Below are 20,605 nucleotides of genomic sequence, written 5' to 3'. Positions count from 1 at the left end.
AAGTTTCATAAACTAATTGCCAAATGGTCGGTCCATGCAGTAAAATCTGGGTTCAAATGTGAATGGTTTTGCATTTCTAACAACTCAAAAAATGAACTTAGTGTTGGACAAAGTACAACCAATACTTTATTACACATACCATTTAAATTTAATTAGGAACTAAATTGTAATTAGATGTATGAAACAAGTTTGATGGAAAATAAAATCAAACACAAATTTCATATCATGAATGTAGTTTTAACAAAATCAAGAAAACCAATACCAAACTGTTGCATAGAATACTGCAATTACAAACAAGAAATTAGTTAAGGTGCCATATATAATGGCTAGGTTTTTTGATTTAATGCATATTACAAAAATCTTCAATTGGAAATTTCTGATACACACGTATATTTTTACCTTTGAAAACAAAACACAATGAAGTGATAAAAACATACGATGGAGTCTGCATATTGCATCAATTATATACCCAGTCAATGCATGTATACCTATCAGCACATAAGCCACCCAAATAACTACTGCATTTCTTTTAACCACTTTAAAACGAGCGGAGTATAATAAGTGATAATAAGGTCAGTACCAGCTCTACGTAACGATGTAAATGTTTCCATGACAACTGAACGAAGATTGAAGGCACCATTTGTTGCTCCATGCCAGAGACAAGCGTATTCACCAGACACATGATAGGCAGCAAGGGGGTAATCTGGATGCCTTTGCTTTATCAAGCTGATGATATCAAGATATGGGATTCCTGGTTTAACCATCAGCATGTCAGCGCCTGTTAATGGCAGGCATTAATAAACTTTTAACTACTTATGAAATTTTACTACTGTAAACCGCACTTTTTGGCTCGAACGCCAGTATATCAAGTTAAAATGGCCAAAGCCTGAAAAGTCGTATACCTTCTTCTACATCCCTATCTGCTGCTCTCAATGCCAAGCCTCGTGCTCCAGAAGGAAGTTGGTAACATCGCCTGTCTCCAAAGCTGGGGGCAGAATCTGCTGCTGCACGAAACGGCCCATAGAAACATGACGCAAACTTGGCACTGTAACTAAGCACAGTTGTCCTTGTGCCTAGACCTGTAGAACAAATTATTACTTCATAAAAGTTCAGCTGAAGCGTTAAAATTTATGGTTGATTTATTTTCTTCGTAACAGTTTCCTACTAACACGCATTGTAAACATTTCTAGCCTACATGAAAATAGCATTGGTTCTAAAACTTGTTGTAGGTTGTAAGTTGTAACCAATCGATACCGCCAGAAGTGGAAACTAATAGTAATTAAGACATTTACAGAGAAAGATCTTTGTATCATTAAAAGCGAAATTTGACAACAGTTCAATATCAACATAAAATAAAATTTCATGCTCAGTAATTGATTTTACAGCATCCAAATTTATCATATTTCAAGAGGTGACAACTGATAACTTTTTTTACAATATCATATTTTTCAAATTCATCCATGAAGTTTTTTTCTACATACATCATCCTTTAGAATAAAAACACATCAATCATCCTGATAATACTAACTGTACCACAGGCATACCTATATTTAATGTCAACACAAGATAACTTGAAAGTATAAACATCTTTATCAAGATAATTTTCATACTGGTGAAATGTTGTTATTAAGAAGTGGATTTTATTTGTAAAGAAGATGAAGGTAAGAAATATTTAACTTTAACAATTTGACTAGCTGTCTGCAACTATGTACCATATATCACATTCATTTTGTATTCATTATAAAGTATAAAATGTAAGTACCCAAGTCAATGTAACAAACCTGCTTCATGCAGCCCATCCTTAATAGCACGTACTCGGCAGTCGTTCATATCACTTGGAGCCACTACATTAGCTCCAGCTTTAGCATAACTGACAGCTACTTCAGCAATCCGCTTTATACTAGGAAGATTATCAAGTGTGCCATCAGCATTTAAAACACCGCAATGGCCATGATCTGTTTACGATTATGTTTTTTGATCAATAACAACAGGCACAGAAGGAAAACTAAACTGTGCAATACACAGTCAAATATACAAAGTAAACCTCAAGCTAGCTTTATTATTTCATAATTATAATTGACATAAGTAGGCAAACTATTCCATTGAACAATTACAATGTAAACTGATGAATGACATTATACTATCACATCTAACGTTAAAAACTGTAAATAAATAAATAAATAAAAATACCTGTATAAGCACAAAGACACACATCAGCTGCAATGAGCAAGTCAGGGAAATGCTCTTTAAGCATTTTTATTGCTCTTACTACTGGGCCATTTTCATCATCTGCTGCACTTCCCCTTTCATCTTTTATTGCTTTAGTCGGCACACCAAATAACAAGACAGCTGCAAAATAAAACTTGGGTGAGATTTTTACGTAGGATACAGGTGAGAAATTATGTTACATACTTTTAATAAGGCGCTTACAGACAAAGCTTGTAAAAATCTGAAAATTTTGGTAAAACAATCGGATTAGATAAATCTGTTACAACATGATTTTACACAAAACTTAAACATAGATTTAAAATTTTGAAATACGACAATATTATACATTTGACACAAACGATGCATTACATCAAAACGTAAAACCTGTGCTACTTGTAATGCAATTGCAAACGAAATTTGCAAAAATTTTGTTGGTCTACGAATTGTTCTTTGCATAATTTTCTATAACCATGCTCGAAAAATTCTCAAATTAATTTTAATACTTAGCAGTAATACTTTTACAAAAGCTTACATTTCAAAGGAAGACAATCTACGCCATTCACAAGAGCTTGCAAAAACTTAATCATGTGAGTAACACCATGTCGTGCTTGATCGGGCAATGCGGCTATTGGTTCATATGCATCATCACTTTTATCCGTTATAAAGATAGGATACATTAGATTATCTGGAATCCAGAAATAAATATTATAAAGAAGAACAAAAAAATAACAAAGTATTTAAATCGTTAACCTGAAATTAGTCAAATCAATGGAAACTAACATAATACCAAATGTACAGCAAATTAAAAGAAAGTGCAGTAAATATAAGACAAAATAAACCTGGAGTCAAGTATGTGTCCAGAGTGCAAATTGACCGCATCGTGGGGTGATGTATGGAACTGTGGAGCTGATGTTTGTACATTTTCACGATTGTTGAGATGTCGAGAACAATCAGACCAAAACAAAATTAAATAGACTGATATGTATAAACTTAATTAATAAATGAATAACAAAAAAATTTAGAAAACTATTAATGTGCATTTTGAAAATGTGCGCATTACAAAACTATGCACTATATAGTTCTCATTCAAAAAATAACTTTTTAGCTGGAAACACACACATCATTAAAGAAATGATTTTGGTTAGTTTTCGAATGAAAACAAAATAGTACGAATTTAGGGTTTCTTTGGACCCAATATTTTGCAAACAGATTCCTTGCACTGTTTTTTATTTTCAATGTGCTCCTGATGACAAATCAGGAACATTAAAAACCTATGAGAAAGAAGTACAAAATTTTATTCATAAACAAAACTTACGCAAATATATTTTGATCGCTAAAAAGATAAACAAGATGAAATATATTGCTTTTTACAACAAGTCTGTTGCATCAATTTTCTATATGGAACAGGGTATTTTCATATTATATTATATCATATTTTCTATATGGAACAGGGTTTGAACAATCATTTCTCCCATATAATGATAAATCTCTTATAGCTAATACTTTCTTGCCCACTGCAACTTTCAAAATATCTACTAAAACGAAAATAGTTTTAATGATATCATTATACCTTAAATAAAACACATGACATATTACAATCTAAAATGAAATATTTTAGAGAAGCAATGACACTCAGGCATATAGTGACATACTTACATACAAAAACTGTGCTGAACGCTGATAGTTGAATGTATTAGCAGCAATGATAATACACCACGAATAGACCAGGAAAATCTGCCAAGGCCTCGAAGGCAAATATGTGCATTATAATAAATAAGTTTAAGACCAATTTAAAGTGTCAGCACTCTGACTGGAAAGTACGGCAGTTTTCGACAAGAAAAAAACTAAAAAAGCATATTTTGACATGATGGTGTGCACCAAGGTTAATTTATTACGAAAAGACATTCAACTGTGACGATTTAACTGATGCATCATGCGATCAATACATTACATCATTGGGAGAACTTCGGACAATTATGTAACGTTGATGTAATCGTCAAAGGCTACACGATGAATTCGTTAAATAACAGGACAATTAACCCACTCTCACACGATCTGAAAACCAGGCCCAGGAAACAAGACATTCTTCAATATGCCGGGGTAGTTATTTATGTAAGGTCAAAGATGTGATTGTTCTTTCAAACTACAAAACTTTAATCCATTGACGCTTAAATTAGCTGGCGCTATCCACACAAAGATAATAATCATAGAAAGAATTCATACACCCAGAAGTTTGTGCAATCGAGTGTTATAGCCAGTAGGTAAGTCACAACTTACAGCTGAAAAGATAAAACGTTGCTATTGTCCAATCAAAATAAAAGATAAAAACCACATTTGTAGAAAGGCACCACCCTATCGGACTAAAACGAACGTTATGATATCAGACTGTTGTTGCAACTTGCAAGGTGGATTTTAAAGCATAAAGGTTCGAGCAACCGAAGAGACTCATACTGTGCTAATCTGCTGAGTAACCGCCGCCATTTTTATGGGTGGCAAGATTTTTTTCATCGCCTATGATTTGAATTTATTTGAAAATATGTTGCCTAGTTATTTTACAGTGGTTTGTATCCTATGCACTGGGCTTGTCCGATATGACGTCTAAATATGTGGTCAGTAAAGAATGCGACATAAAATAGATAAGAGTTTGCATTTAATCTGTGGCATGTTACACCGGCTAATTTTGTTTGACATGCCACGTAAAGTTTAAAATAATCAACCAGAAGTAAATACAAACCAAATTATTACATTTACAAACACCGCAGCTATCATGCAAACTCTTATGCATTTTACGTCACATGCAACGCTGATAACGTAACATGACTTTGTATCAAACTATAGTCCAGTTCGTAGGATTCAAACTATTGTAAAATAAGAACTAGGCCTGGGGAACATATTTTCAAAATTTTTTTATGATGCACAGGAATTCATATGCAACTCACCTAAACAAAATCTTTACAATCCAATGACCAGAACGCTTGTAATTTAAAAAAGAATCAAAGTGGGTCGACATTTTCCATTGTTAAGTAGGCCTATAAGCAGGGTTGCCATACCGTCCTTATTTCTAAGATTTGTCCTTATTTTAAAGGTCCATGTCTTAGAAAATATGTTTGTCCTTTTTTTTAGGAACATTGGTTGCTTTCTCTTGTTGTACACTGTTTAAGGTGGTATTCCTCGTTCATTTTCTAGTCGTCCTTATTTTTGAGTTGAGACTGATGGCAACCCTGCCTATAAGGGGTCGAAAAAATCTTGCAACACAAACAGTAAGTCAGAAAGGATCTATAATACCAATAAGGAAATCAATTGTGACTAAAGTTGTAGTTGGAAACTAACAAACAATTCCAATCGACCAACAATCTTTTTGTCACACAACAACCAGCTTTTCTTTGTTTAATATAAACTGGCGTGAAGATAAAAATGTCATGATGCATTAAAACCGGAAAATGTTATTCTAGAATATATGGCTTTATGATAGTTTAAAAAGTGCTTTAAATATACCGGTATCTTAAAACAGATATCGGTACTCACCAACCGTGAAATGCAATATCAAAAGCTAGTTCTGCGACTGTTTGTAGCGTGAACCTGTGGAACTATGGTTAAATGAAATCCTAGGCTTGAATTGAATCATGACTTGTGCCAGAGGCAGTAAATGTATAACAACAGGGTATTTCCCTTATTTAAAACACAGCGAAAGTTAAAATTTCAAAATCCGAAAAACACTAAAATGTGTGTAGTTTAGTGAAATGAATTATAATTTTACATAAACACATTTGAATGCATATTATACCAGTTTCGACTTTACCTAAGTGAATGCATATTAAACAGTAACTTTTTGCGGACTGAAGAAGACTTAGTTAAAAGTAAACTGAAAAAAAACTAAGCAACAGGTTTTACTCTAGGCACTATACTGCCAGTATGAAAAAACGTGACTTTATGACTTTTGTGATACGTTTTGGTGCTGCTTGTCTCGGGAATGATTTCCATGACCGCTTTGGAACAGCTGTTTAATCTCAAGCTACAATGACTGATTCGTTGGAAGATGAATCACTTTGTTTAGATTTTAGTCAATTTATGGTAAGTTGTTTTATTATTTAAATTACTTTTGTTTGAGGAGGTGATTACTATAAACTTACTGGTTTGTGTAGTTATTATAGTTGACTGTTTAGCCTGTGGTTTACTGAGTCTATATGTCTCATAATGGATTAGTGATACTTTATGCGAAACAATAATGTTGTTGGCATTGAAGTGTTTACAAAAATTTTCTTTTATAGCAAAGGTTGAAAACAAATCGCTTAATTGATGACAGAATAATTCATGAATTGAATACAACTCTACCAACACAGTCTTTTGCCCATGGTGTGAATGTGACGAAAAAGTGCAAAACATTGCATGACCTGGTAAATATACATGAGTTTGTGTATATAGTCTAATCTGTATTTCATTGCAGGATTCGCCGAGATCTTGGTTATGTAACGAATGCGGCTTGTAGTCCATGTTCAATACCGAGTGACGCTATACCGTTGTAATGCCCTTACGCAAGGCATTAACGACAATTGCTCCTGTTCAACAGTTCTATATTCAGGGAATACTGTATAATCAATCATACAGTGCATGAAGGTTTATCTGCGGGCCAGATAAACTTAAAATTTTTGAATTTGTTCTGCTATAGTTATGACCTTAGAGAACCTTGCGAGAAAGAATAGAGCTGATACGAGAGGTAAATTTAGACCGTAAAGTGGCTATTTATTTTGCTCCCAACTTGAAGCTTATATAAAGTTATTCTTGCAAAAAGTGGGTTTGAATCTTATCTCGGGTGTGCAACTGCCATGAAATACAAACCAATATATTGTATGCTCTGTGAACTGTTAAGTTTAACCTACATAGAGATGTGTTCCAGACCCACCTGACTGGAAAGTATGCCAGTTTTCGAGAAGTAATAATGTGTGCAAAGACATAAATTTTGGCGAGAATCTAACGTAGTTTGTCTATTCACAGATGCACGCCCATTTATAAACATAGCTAAACTTTAATAATTCACAAAGTGACATGCAGATGTGATAGCTACAATCTACACATTTTCTTAAATAGAAATCCAATTCAACTCGTCACATAGCAAATTTTCCATTCCTATTCACGTAACTAAATTTCTTTATGCAGAATCTACAGTTTTGATGTGTGTATTACCTAATTGAAATTTTTATAGTATATCTTTATTTGAGAAACATCGCTCTGTGCACTTTTCCACATTCAGTATCATTCTAAACATAGGTGGGCAGTACCGCGGTACTTTTCACGTGATTATTTCAAAATTTTAGCTAGAACGTTGTCAAAAATACATATCAATTAATCCTTAATGCCAATTTTAGCATCTGTTGATCTTTATTTATTTATTAGTTAATTTCTTGCAGCAGCATCTTTTACACAAAATGTACCAAATACCGGTACTGTACTGCCCACCTATGATTCAAAGTAAAAAGTTTGCAGTTTGGCTCAGTAGTCTGACTTTTAAACTGTTTTCATTTATCTACATATTCCCAGATTAAAGGGGCACATACATCACGAAATGAAGCTATTGAGCGGTGCATTTCATTGCAAGTAAATAAAACCAAGATGTTGGCTGAAGAAAAAGAAAAAAACCCAGAGAATTTCAAAATACGCAAGCAACTAGGAAAAGAACAAACAAATGTAATTTACTTTTTAAACTAAAAAGTAGATATAGATTTACCAATTTATCATTATTGGTAACCTGCTGTGATCAATTTTAATAAATTTCCTTTGGTCTAACTCTAATTTCTTGAACTAAAGCATCAAAAGAATTGTAAAGATATCAATGTGACTTTCATCATAGAAATTAAGCTCGATTAACATGTTGTTTATCTGGATGTCATAAATGTTACGTTTTGTAGTTTGGTTTTAATTCAACTTTTTATTCCAGTTACGGCTGTTCCGGCAAGAGCTAACCATAGAAGCAATTGTCCAAGAGAGGGCTGAAACAGCTTTTTACGAACGCTGTCGAGAATATTACAAACCAGAACAATCCTGACTTTCTGCTCTTGATGCAACATTCTATTTAGTTTCAAATAAATAAATCCCAAAGAACAGTTTTATTGTATACTTTGCATAGCTCAACAGCAGTCTTGCGACATAATGTAGAATAAGTACAAAGAGAAAAAAGCAGTCACAACTGTACCGAGGGTACAGCCATCATTAGCTTCAACATGTCTTCTATCCATTCGCAGGTTTTTTTGCCTTCTGTAAGTTCTGTTTCCTCAGCTAACACAGCTTTGAGGAACTTTGCCAGGGAGGCTAAATGTTTTTCGATCTAGATGATTCAATATAATATATTATGATGCTTCTTTCCATAAATCAAACATTTGCATTGGTTGTATAATATATCTTTTTAACGGAGGTGAATCAGGAACAGTAGTTAATTATTTTATAGGGATCTAACCTGAAATAAATTCTTAGTTTTTGGCCAACGTGACAAGGCATTTTGTATCTTCTTCATACAAAGTGGGCACAAAATTAACGGTTGTTGCAAAGCTTCAGCAGATGAATGGCTTTCATTCATAAGACATTCGTATGACCAACAATGTAATACACCAAATACATGACAAGTTTCATGGGCTAAAACCTGCACAAAACAGTGAAGAAAAATATTTGTGGATTGGGTAAAACCCATATTTTAAAATTAAAGATGCCTGCTCACTGAATGCGCAAAGAAACAATGTGATGGTCAGTGATGTACGTATGTAAGATAGCTCTAAAGAGGAGTCAAAATTTTTAAAAGTTTGATCCAAAATGCACAAAGCGCAAATATTTTACGCCTTAAAATAAAATGTATTCTCATATTTATATGTACATTAGTTGGTTATTTATGACGTTCAATTTTGAGACGACGTATAACTTGCATATTGTAATTTTAATTCAAGGATCAGCCAAGCTTTTGATATACAGAGATTGTGTAAACCTCGTATCCGTAACTCACATCATGGTGAGTTTTGACGACCACAAACAGCCCAGGCCCCCTTTCCACCATCTATGCAGCCAACCGTCCCACACATTTGAATTTCGCTGCATATTGAATGCCTCAAGACTTGAATATGTAGGTGACACAAACTAGGTTATGTGATACAAGCACGTAGCCTAAATTACATTAAGTACACCGACTCTCAAAATGTTCTGCTTAGGTTACATGCTAGCCCAAGGCTGGAGCGCTTTTTTAGCTCGTCATATATTTAGGCTACTTAACCAAAACTAAAATTCTTTTCTTTGGCTATTTTTGTCGGCGATAGCCTAGTTGTTCTGACAAGTGGTAATCCTGCTCTATAGGTAATGCTTTTACTGTAATGCCATATTTCGCCTTATATTGCTTCATCTGGTACAGTTTTTTGTTGTCTTCAGAATTACAATTGTGAGCATGTTAAAATTAAAATTAACTATTACATTGTTTGAATGTACAGCAGGTGCATAATCAAGGCCACCTAGACTCGGGTGAGTCTAGGTTAAATAACCAATAACATGTCATTGCACATAAGTCGTTACAAATGACGTTTTTTGCACAAATTGCATCCAGGAAGCAGGCACCTTTTGTGATTATGTCACACACTTGTTTGCTGTGTTCCAAAACAACCCTAATGAAACCTAAATTAGCAAAACCACCACGTCACCTTCATAAGCTTCCATATTAGTTTTCCGCCAACTTTTTTGATGTCTTGGATTTCTTCCACAGCTATACCATTTTTTCTTCCCTGAAATCCTTTGACATATGTTGGATCAAAACGTCCAAAACTCGCAACACAACTGTAATAATTAGCATTTGCCTAAAAATGTTTATTTAAAATAATATTAATTCATTATTAAAAACAAACATTTTACCATATATAAAGTTACCATAACATAACACCATTTTACCATAACTAACATGCTAACCATAGGTTAACACAACCATTGCTTCTTTTTTACCTGGCCTAAAACAAAGTTTAAATCATCACTTGGGTATAGATCATGCCATGATAAAGCAACAATGCCAAAGCCATCTTTTGGTAACATTGATCTAGGAACAACAAGTAACATAAAACAATAAGTGACAGAAAATCATTACGCAGCCATTTGTTTGAAATGTACAAGCTTACTTCAGCTTAGGGAAAAAATCACCAACAAGGTATTGCTCCTTTCCAGTTGAACAATGCTTTCTTTTTTTGCATGGAAAAGAAGATATGTCGAGCATTGGAAGCAAAACAATTTCGCAACCGTTGAAAAAAATTCTACAACAAAAGTCCTCATTACTTTGACATGTTGTACATCATACATGATGCAGACTTGCATGCAATAAATGAACATCAATAACCAACCTTAAAAACTCACATAAACCTTGAATTAATGTCATTCCAGTTCCTTTCAATTGAAAAGAGTTAATACAGTCCGGAAATGGCCCAATAGGAAGAAAATATAATTTAAGTCGATCAACTTGAAACTTCATACCATCAAGAAATCTAAAAAGCAAATTATAGTTAATATACAACACAGAGTATGTTATATTTAACCTTTCTATGAAATGATTTTAGCTTGATTTCTTGAAGTATTCGTACCTATTAAAGAAATTCATTGACATGGTAGACTTCCATTGTTTAAAAGATTGACAAGATAAAACTTCTGGACAAGATGTAAGTTTTTTGAATTTGGCAGTTTTTGGAGATTGAATGTGCATATCTTGCATTTGTTCTAAAGCTATGTGACATGCAGTAATATTCAGTTTTAATTTCACCCACTTAAATAAGCTGATAATGGTTATACAACTAACGTTCGATAACTCTTGTTACACAAATAACAATTTTTTATAGTAAAATATAAAAACAGAATACAGGGTTAACTTTTGCTTTTAATTTTCCTACATGAGCTTTCGCAAGCATAAGCTGTAGAGAGGAAATATATGAAATGAAATACATCCATCTCTTAAAAAACACCTGATGAAGCAAGTTTATTCTTGTGAAAGCTCGTGTAAGTGTTACCTTATATTTTATTATTTACTGAGTTAACATGGCTCAGCCACAATCAGCTTTATTGACTCTTTTAGGCCATTGCCTTAAATTTTGTGCAAACATAAAACAAGATGCTTATCAAAAATGCAAGACTAAAACCAAGACAATTATTTTGACTTGGTTGTAAGAGTTAGTAAACACCAACCTTCCTTCTCACATTGACATGGTGAATCATCTTGAAGAATTACACTGTAGAAAACTTGATCAGTTGCACATAGATTTTTGTCAACACAACCCAACTTCTTTTTGATGTTGCTTAACGTGTTATGATACACTTTTTTCTTCGTCACATTTTTCTAAACTCATCAAAAAACCCATAATTTAAAAATACAAATATAACTTATACTACAAAACCAAGATGTAAAGTTAATCTGGCTAAATATAAGTACCATATAATCATTCCATAGTAGCCAAACCATTTAAAAGTGAAGTACTGTACTACACCTTGATTTAATTTAAAACATAACAGAAACAATTGGTTTAAACCAGTACGAACCAACTTTACACAGCCAATCTATTACAGCACAGATCCATAAACATGAACAGATACTCTTATAATATACAAAATCTCATTCATAATATTGCATTTTTGTTTATTGTCATGAGCAAATGCTATGCAAGCAATTTGTTATCGGTTTGGTAAAAAGACCATGTCTACGCCTTCCACTAAAAAGACGCACGCACAGAGCGAGTTCAAGACAAGATTAATAAATGATCTTCTATCAGTGGAGACCACCTTATTTACGCAGAAAACTTTTAAGTATCTTTTTTCACACATTTTCACAATCTTTTTTAATCAATAACAACTTTCACTCAATTAGTACAAAAATGTACTGTTCTATTGCTAGCAAAGCACTAAAGCGAAAGAAATAAACTGCCACTACTATTTTATAATTCTTCCAAAAGACAACAGGAACAACATAAATCATAGAAGCAATTTTCTCAGTACTTCAACCATAATTATCTTATGAATACCTACAGCACGTGCTTATGCATATTATGTATGCTTACATTGTAAACTAAATAGTTTAAAATATATATTTTCTTTTAACATTAACTTTTTCATTTTTTGTAAGATTTTGGGCATTAACACTTTATGCAATATCATTTAAGAAAAGATGTTGGTAGTCTTCAAAAGTTTATCTCTCAGATAACTTCTTCAAAAGCCCAACTTCACTCTCCAGATGCTATTACTTAGCTGGTAATATTTCTATATATTCTCTTTGCGTTATCTATTACCAATTCTCTTCCATGTGCACAGCAATATTTTCCATTCTAGTTCAAGCAAGCGTCAACAATCTCTTGCAGAAATTTTAATTCTATTAGTTTATTGTTCATAAATATCCCAATTTGTATTTCGTGTTTTATTTCTTTGGTTTGTTTAATATCGAACCAAGACATAACCATGTTTTTAGGTTTGGTGAAATCAATCAATGGTGAAAAATAGATAAAACAATCGCAATCAATAAAATTTCTCACCTTATCAAACAAATATACAACAACATGAAGCAAAATAGTTCAAACAAAATCTTTAATCTTCTAAGCTTTTGGGTTGTTAAAAATCTCAAGATCAACACCAGGTAGCAACAACCAACCCTAAACACTCAAAAGTTGAATAAAAAAAACTTGCTTCAACAGCACAAAATGCTTAGGTTTACATGCAAATCATGATGTTGAATATTATTTTCATAAAAACGTCTCACAAGTTATCCTTCTTGATGTTTAGTTTCCGGCTACAAATTACACTGCTTAGCTAAAGTGATTCAAAATTCAGTGATGCGAAAGGCTGACAAAATAATCTTGTCAGTACAGGCACTTTTTGGTGTATGTAGTCTTGCATAACAATTAGGCTTTCCATTTTCCACCACCCTAACGTAGTACTAACAACAGCACAGTGAAATTTATTGTGCTCAACACCTGAAGGATCAAAACCAACCAAACTTTAGAAACACCTACTTCTCCAAAATCACAATAAATATCAACTCTGTTTTACTTTTCAAGGAGAATCAACGTGCTGGAATATTACAACAAACTGTCGGTGCTAATGGTAATATTCAGACACCATACACTATGGCAAGTGGGCGTATTACGCGCTATTGGTAATGATAACCACACGACTTCCACACTATTCGCCTTGCATCTTCAAGATGTTGATAACATAACTAATAGTCGATTAACGTAGTATGATACATGATATGATAGTATGTGTTTGCATAACAAAACACATATGATCTTATCCTTGATTCAAAATCAAAGCAGTGAAAATATCTGTTTCAATAGCCTTGAAGCCACACAGCTACAAGTAGTTGGTAACTTAGTGTGGTTGACATCATGGTCCAACTGTATGCCAGGCACTAGACTAAAGACAGCAAGTATATATTGTAAGTCTTGGCATGACCTGGCCGGGAGTCGAACTCCAGACCAAGTGCATACAAGGAAAGTGCTAATCTAACTAGGCCATTGCAAAGGTTGGTTAATGTATATAACTAGTACGAAAAAACATCTGGCAAATAATCCCAGCACAACTACTTGGATGATTTAAATTTTTTAATTTTAAACCTTGAGTTTAAATAAAATACATTTAGTATCATACATCTTACCTGGTACATCTTACCATCTGCTGCAAACTCTTTATATTCATATGAAGGCTTCATCGTATATAGAATATTAGAAAGAATATAGCTGAAAGGTTTTAACCGACCATCTTTAATGAAAACATGCACTAAATCATGGTACAAAATATAGTTCTTCTGCAACAGCAGTTTTCTACAAGATACTCCCAACACAGAAAATAAATACTGAAAGGCCAATGCGATACGAATCCTCCCCATTCTTCTGACTCAAATCACTGATGCAACAACAGTAAATGCTTAAACCATCGTTAAAATAAACCAATATAAATTAAACGAAGATGATGATGATGATGTACTTGTAGTTTTTTACTTCTGCTGCAAAGTTAAGTCTAAAAACAGTCATTGTAATGGCATACTATACCAAGCACAAAACTCAGACAAATGACTCCCACATACTTAGAGAATATTCTTGAGATCTGTATTTCAATCAATATTAAAGAGTAATTCTATATGCTGGGGATGTAGAAAAATGCTACCATATTTCATCAAGTCAAACCATATGAAATCTTAAAAGTCCTACTAGTACAAGTTTGCTGACAAGAAAACAACCAGTTTTGCCAAAATAATGGTATTTTAGTTCAAAAACAATTCATAAAGGCTGAAATCATGATTTGTTTAAGGTTTTGTTCCATTTGTAATTTCACTTAATGCAAAATATGATGCAAAATGTGCTGCAACATAAAGGCACAGATTTAAAATATGCACATTTAAGAAATATAGCAACTAAGGTTCAAACACATGTTACGGCTTTGAGGAGTGATGACAAACAACTTACCATACAAAACCAAGCTTAGCCCAGTAGAGGTTTGAAATGTAAACTGCTGCAGGATGAAAAGGCACACTTGCTTTTGAACAATACCTGCCACTAGTTATAATTTCAATAACAAAGGATGCTCTTCATATGTATGACTCTTTGATATATTAAAGAAGTTATACATCACAAGAGCATCCTTTGTCATAGAAAAACTACTGTACTATGTTTCCAACTCCTTCGTATACTAGTTTCAATTGTACCAATGTCATGTTTGAATAATTCAATTTCCCACTTCTTGTTATATATCATTATTTCATTGTATTTTACATGCTGAGGGGTATGTTAACATTAACAATAACCTCAAATCATCCAATGTTTCCCGTAACTGGTGGCAAAACATTTCAACGAGCAATCGAGAAAAGAGGACACTAGGATAGCAAACTTAGAGTCTTTAGGAAACTCAAATAAAATACTGTTGCATTTATTTCTTTCAAAATGAATGTTAAAGCTATAAGATAGTGTAGTGCAAACCGCCAACAAGAATCCTTTATAAATTGTTACTTGATGAACCAATGACTCCTTACAATGCTTACAAATAAGTAAACGCCACTACAGTATAGTCATATAGTATAATGTGTAATTACATAGTATAATGCCAAGTTGCTAGAACCATGCAGGCTGCAAAAGATGGCTACATTTTCCAAGAAACTGTTTCGTTATTGTCTCACGTAATGTGTAACTGTTTTGTACAACTGACTTTGAGATTAAAACAGCTGAAGTTTTTACACACCAAACTTTTTTTGACATCACATGCATAAACTTGACCACTACAATGCCCAACTTATAAGCCACCAGTGTTCTTGATCAATGATGAATACGCAAAATGGAACATGTTAAACAAAAATTCCATATTTGGTAGGTGGTACAAAGAAATAAAACTTATACTTAAAAAAATAACTAATTGTTCCAAAGTAAATAAAAAGTTACTCGCGCAAGTATAGACTTTAGCAATAAGTTTCTGAAACAACAACTTTCTGGTTGATCCAATAACCAAATTTTGCTGAATTATCTTCATATTTTTTACACACTTGATAGTTTTAGCATGTTAAGTTAAGCAGACAATAGGTGTAACTGCGCCTGAAAATTGCAGACTGCTAAAGCATAGCCTACCCTGATCTCAAAATTTCATACAAAGCCTTAAGCCAGCTGGTGTAGATTTGGGTTAAGTGGCTAAAGTTGAGTGTAGCCATTCATTATGTCCACCTTCAGGTATATCTGTAAGTGCCATTCCAAGAAAAAGTCTTGAGTTCATAGTAAGCATCTTTCAAACCTAGCAGTTCAAACCTAGCATCTTTCAAACATCGACCTGCTGCCCTACCGCTAGACTACACATTTACTGGACATAGCAAAATTTGAAAGCTGATTTTTATGGTATGATTTATAACTTACTGTACTGAATTTTTTGTTACTACTACTTTGTTTGAAATGGAGTCTAGTATACAAGTGCACAACCACAGAATGCCTTTATATACTAGACCACAGCTATTCAAATTGTGACGTCATCTGGTTGTGCATTAGTATATAAGACCCAAGAAAGGTATCTTTAAAAAAAATTGAAAAATTTATGTTCTATTTTGTTGTACTGTATCTCAAATACATGCAATGATGAAGTGAAACAACTGTATGTGTTAGACTGTATGTTATCTTAAACTAGTGACCTTTCCTGGGTACTTTCCCAAGACAGTTTACGTCTGTAACAACTCCAACTAATTTAGCAAAATCTTGATGGCATAGAATAGACCAACAAGCTTTTTGTGGAAAGTGGAAAAGGTTTATTGGTTCATTAACAATGAAAGTAAGCAATACCCCAATCTGTAAAAAAACAAGCATGTAAAATTTCAGGTAGATGGTATACACAACTTATTTTCTTAAAAATACTACAGGTAAAATCTTGGGAATTTTAGTACATATGATACATTTAGAACACATTGCAAGTATTCTAATAACATTCACTGCACTTAAACCCAATCTTTCCTGACCCGAGTTATTTGCTAAAGGCTGTAATTCCGTCAATAATTTGTAGTATATAATATAAAAAACAAGATATAACGTGGCACGGTTAACTTTATCTTTGATTCTTCTACACAAGCTTTCGCAAGCACAAGCTTGTTTCTTCAGGTGTCCGAAGAGATGGCCTTTTAATAATAATTTTAGTAACTTTGTAGGTTTTGTAGGTAAATTTCCTTTCCAAAACAGTTAACTGAGTGTATAACTGCAATAGTTTTAAACTCAAAGAAGTAAAGATCTAAATCACATGTTAAAATACATTAGTGCTTCACGTCCACATTTCTAATGTGTGACAGTAGTAATGCACCTTTAAGAACCATGTACTGGTATGTACAATCAACTGTAAGTTATGCATGTAAAAACTACGAAAAGGACTGCTGACTGATCAAAATAATTACTTACAAAAAGGAAAACTAGTTCCTAAAAATCGGAAAAAAATGGGAAAATAGAACCAGATCTTTTGATACTTTGTTTTCAAGAACCCTTACTCCAGAGTGTGCATCTCAAGCCATGTTATTTTGTTGATTGTCTAAACTAAGCATTTAGATTCCAAACATCAGATGAGTATAATATCCCTCAGTACAATTATAAACTGCTAACAAATATTAACGAGTTGTAAAAGCATGATAATCAGCTGCAGCTCACGTGATAAAAAAGCCTTGTCATTTTATTTATTTCAAGCATGTCGCATATGTAAGCAATGTCCCGGTTTGATAAAAATATTCTAAATGGAAAAAAGCGATATTATACATTTCATTCGACTTACAGAGTAACAGCAAAATACAGGACTACCGGTAATACAGACAAAAGTCACAAAAATTTTGCTATTTACAAGCTACTCCTGCTTATAACAACAAATTAGCAGTGTACAGCAGTACAATACCAGAACTGAAACACATCGAAAGTAGAAACACACCTAATTTATTCAAAGTATGGGCAGATGATTGCAATATCATATAACATACATCCATGTTTGCTATATACATAACACGTTGTGCCTCCACTGTTCAAGTTTAACTTCCATCAAGTGGTAAAGTTGACAAGAACAGTCATAATGTATAAATTACACTGATCTTTTAACTGTTACACCAGTTTTACTGTCAGGTAATGCTTTTACCAAGTGTAGTTTTTGGCAGTTCACGAAACCGATTCTTTTGACCTTAAGATGTCAACTGTTCGTATCATTTACTAAAAAGTCTAATATCTTCTTCTTTTTTGATATTCATAATCCATCTCACCGAAACTGCGACGCTGTCCTGCAGAAGGGGGACCAAAACCCCTATTTACACCTCCCATTCCTTGCTGACCCAATGGGTCACCGCTACCACCACGCATCATAGCACGATTTTGATCAAAGCGAGACTAGAAATCACATCACCATGAAATTAATGTCTTCAATTACGTTAATGTTTGTATATAATTGTTTATTGCTTTAAAAGTTCAACATAATTATCAAACAAAGTATGATATGAAATATACATACATTAGACCCCGCATATATAAAGGTGCCTGAACACTGGATAAGATTCGCACAAAAAAATTCATTTGCGACGACACGCAATAGTTTGCATAGTGGTTATGTCTGTACACTGAAAATGATTGCCATGCATCAACGCATTTCAAGCGATCATGCTGAAATAAACATGTTTTGATTTTCGCATCTGGTTTTGTGACTGGTTAAGCAACTAACACACAGTCAAGCAACGTTATTGGTCATACTGTGGCAGAAGTTCTGAAGAAAACCAAAAAATAAACGAAAAGAACCGAATTAATTTGAAACATGGCATTACAACCTTTTTATTATAGTAACTTAATCATAAACAAACATAAGGATTTTATTATAGGCTGAGGTTATAAGTAGACTACCCTAGGGCCTGAGTGTAACCTAACAAGAAAATTTCAAAATTGACAGACATGTTTTACATGAGGCATTTTACGTTGTTGATTGTTATATTTATTTATATATATCTAAAGGACGGGAAGATCCGTTCTAAACATTAAAAAGAATAGGAAAGTTGATCAGTATTTTCATCCAATTTTAGGCAGTTACAATATCTGTTATATACGCATCCGTTATATGCGAGGTCTGCTGTAAGTTATTTTAGAATTAAAAACTCAGAGCCTTGTCTTTAAGTTAATCAAGACAAAAATTTATTACAATATTTTCATCTACATAAAATAATGTTGTAAATAAAAATAGCTCTGCCATTTTCATAGCTACTGTCTGTCAAGATCATTCATAAGCTATAGCATTCATCTGTGACAGGAGTCAAGAGATAATACATTCACAAGTTTACATCCTCCTTGACCAATACCTGCAACTATCTTTTTTCAAAGAATCAATCGTACCTATACAAAATCCCTTTCAGGCAAAATACATCTGTAATGTTTTCAAACTTACATCAACAGGGTTTACAGCGTTCAACTTTCTGCATGGTCATGTTTGCATAGGCATACAATACCAACTAAGCTAATTATGCTTTAAATCAAATCAAAGTTATGTTATGATGTAATGTACTGAAGTTAAGAGACCAATTAAATATCTTTGATTTATGCAATCCCGACCTTGGTATAACTCGCTATCAAACTAAAACCCTGAAACAGGTTGGATGTGATTCATGATATGAGGGTCGCTTTGTGCAAAACGGAACCGAACATAGAAAAACTGGTAACAGCCAAGCAGGTGCAACCATCTCATTGATGTGTGAATTACTGATTGCATGTAATACATGAATGAATGAATACGGTAATAAAGTTTTTGTGCAAATCTGCATAAATTGGTGGTAGACCGCGAGTCATGGAAAATTTGCGAGGGGATTTTTACACAAAATTTTTGAAAAGTTTGAGAATCACTGGTATAACTGATTTGTCTGCATCAAAGCGTTTTTCTAGGACATATTTTTTAGGACCAGTTTGATGAACGAGTCAACTTCAACTCAATATTATGTATTTATGTGTTATATATACCTTACTATATTTACAATAAATTTATACAATTAGAGAAACAATTTATGTATTCATGGTAAACAAACTTTATATGACAATAAACACATTAGCAATGCTCCATCAACTGTCTAAATCAGGAATTTCACAGCGGCCTACTTGTCATACTGACCACTAAATATTGTACCAACAAATATACAAGTTGAGGTTAACCAACAATGAAAAACGATGGACAAATGACATGAATTACTTCATAATTTACATTATCATGTGTAATTGAGTTAGTATCCAGTAGGAACTCAAAAATATAGAATTGTAAATAGTTTACATATTAGAGAAGTGCTTTCCCACAAGGTTTTATTTCCTACAAATACAGAAATCTAACTAAAAAGCTACTACTTCAGTGGCTTTGTTGCATACAAACCTACTTATTATACTAAATCAAAACAAAGTAACAAAATTTAAAAATTGAGGACAGTATTATCTGCCGTTGAGTCTGTGAAATTACATCAGTCCATATAAGTATAGCCAATAGATAATAAGCCTACCGCGTTTACTTAATTATAAAGTGTCCTTGTTAGGAGGGTGCCCAGATTATAAGCCAAACGAAATGAAGTAGAAAAAATAAACGTACTAAAAGCACCTCACACGTATTAATCAAACAGCACATTGTCGTTGTGCGATATTTTCGACATGGAACTGTGGAGTGCTTTGAAAATCAGTGTTAGGAAATGATGTGAATGCGTTATCGTGTGTCTTATCTACTACAACTTAAAATCATGGACAATATATCAATACCATGTGTAATATGTGAAAACGTTGTCCTATCGACAAAACAACAATGGGAAAGACTTTCCCTAAATACCCTTAATTAAAAGCATTAGCAGCTCAGTAATTGCTGTAAATACAGTACTGACTACTGATCAAATAAATTTATTCTGAAAATAGTAGCCGCCATTGAT

At 33.3% G+C, this 20,605-nt stretch overlaps 3 protein-coding genes across 5 annotated transcripts in view; 1 reads left to right on the top strand and 2 right to left on the bottom strand.

Moving 5' to 3' along the window:
• Positions 1 to 108: 108 nt before the first annotated feature.
• LOC143464555 (delta-aminolevulinic acid dehydratase-like) lies at positions 109 to 5,026 on the bottom strand. Its single transcript, XM_076962399.1, has 6 exons — positions 3,048 to 5,026; positions 2,741 to 2,893; positions 2,191 to 2,349; positions 1,782 to 1,955; positions 903 to 1,079; positions 109 to 778 (listed from the first exon to the last, which is right to left on the bottom strand). Exons 1-6 carry the CDS (start codon positions 3,127 to 3,129, stop codon positions 516 to 518), a joined length of 1,008 nt encoding a protein of 335 aa, XP_076818514.1. The 5' UTR covers positions 3,130 to 5,026; the 3' UTR covers positions 109 to 515.
• A 1,094-nt stretch (positions 5,027 to 6,120) lies between these two features.
• Positions 6,121 to 8,306, top strand: LOC143464557 (protein MIX23-like). Its single transcript, XM_076962403.1, has 4 exons — positions 6,121 to 6,279; positions 6,477 to 6,602; positions 7,744 to 7,890; positions 8,141 to 8,306. The coding sequence occupies exons 1-4, from the start codon at positions 6,226 to 6,228 to the stop codon at positions 8,246 to 8,248; spliced, it is 435 nt and encodes a 144-aa protein (XP_076818518.1). The 5' UTR covers positions 6,121 to 6,225; the 3' UTR covers positions 8,249 to 8,306.
• The window catches only part of LOC143464550 (uncharacterized), a 146,405-nt gene continuing 134,090 nt past the window's right edge, over positions 8,291 to 20,605 (bottom strand). For 2 of the 3 annotated variants that reach the window (XM_076962387.1, XM_076962386.1), the window contains 8 exons: positions 11,392 to 11,542; positions 10,797 to 10,935; positions 10,560 to 10,700; positions 10,341 to 10,472; positions 10,171 to 10,261; positions 9,876 to 10,028; positions 8,657 to 8,839; positions 8,291 to 8,527 (listed from right to left, as the gene is read on the bottom strand). In XM_076962387.1, the coding sequence (XP_076818502.1) occupies positions 8,384 to 8,527; positions 8,657 to 8,839; positions 9,876 to 10,028; positions 10,171 to 10,261; positions 10,341 to 10,472; positions 10,560 to 10,700; positions 10,797 to 10,935; positions 11,392 to 11,542 (1,134 nt within the window). In that variant the 3' untranslated portion in view covers positions 8,291 to 8,383. Of the gene's footprint in view, positions 8,528 to 8,656; positions 8,840 to 9,875; positions 10,029 to 10,170; positions 10,262 to 10,340; positions 10,473 to 10,559; positions 10,701 to 10,796; positions 10,936 to 11,391; positions 11,543 to 20,605 lie in introns of those variants that run through there. The other variant, XR_013118515.1, reaches the window with a different exon arrangement.

The sequence above is a fragment of the Clavelina lepadiformis genome, chromosome 7, assembly GCF_947623445.1.
Source record: "Clavelina lepadiformis chromosome 7, kaClaLepa1.1, whole genome shotgun sequence".
NCBI lineage: Eukaryota > Metazoa > Chordata > Ascidiacea > Aplousobranchia > Clavelinidae > Clavelina > Clavelina lepadiformis.
Note: the sequence above shows the minus strand (reverse complement) of the source record. Positions and strands in the feature narration are given on the sequence as shown.

Excerpts from the sequence above, each read along its gene's own strand:
- LOC143464555 (XM_076962399.1), bottom strand. The coding sequence starts at position 3,129 with ATGTACAAACATCAGCTCCACAGTTCCATACATCACCCCACGATGCGG. Across the intron at positions 2,894-3,047 it reads GGACACATACTTGACTCCAG|ATAATCTAATGTATCCTATC; the intron begins GTTTATTTTGTC and ends TCTGGATTCCAG. Across the intron at positions 1,956-2,190 it reads GTGTCTTTGTGCTTATACAG|ATCATGGCCATTGCGGTGTT; the intron begins GTATTTTTATTT and ends AATCGTAAACAG.
- LOC143464557 (XM_076962403.1), top strand. The coding sequence starts at position 6,226 with ATGACTGATTCGTTGGAAGATGAATCACTTTGTTTAGATTTTAGTCAA. Across the intron at positions 6,603-7,743 it reads GCAAAACATTGCATGACCTG|ATTAAAGGGGCACATACATC; the intron begins GTAAATATACAT and ends ACATATTCCCAG. Across the intron at positions 7,891-8,140 it reads TAGGAAAAGAACAAACAAAT|TTACGGCTGTTCCGGCAAGA; the intron begins GTAATTTACTTT and ends TTTTTATTCCAG.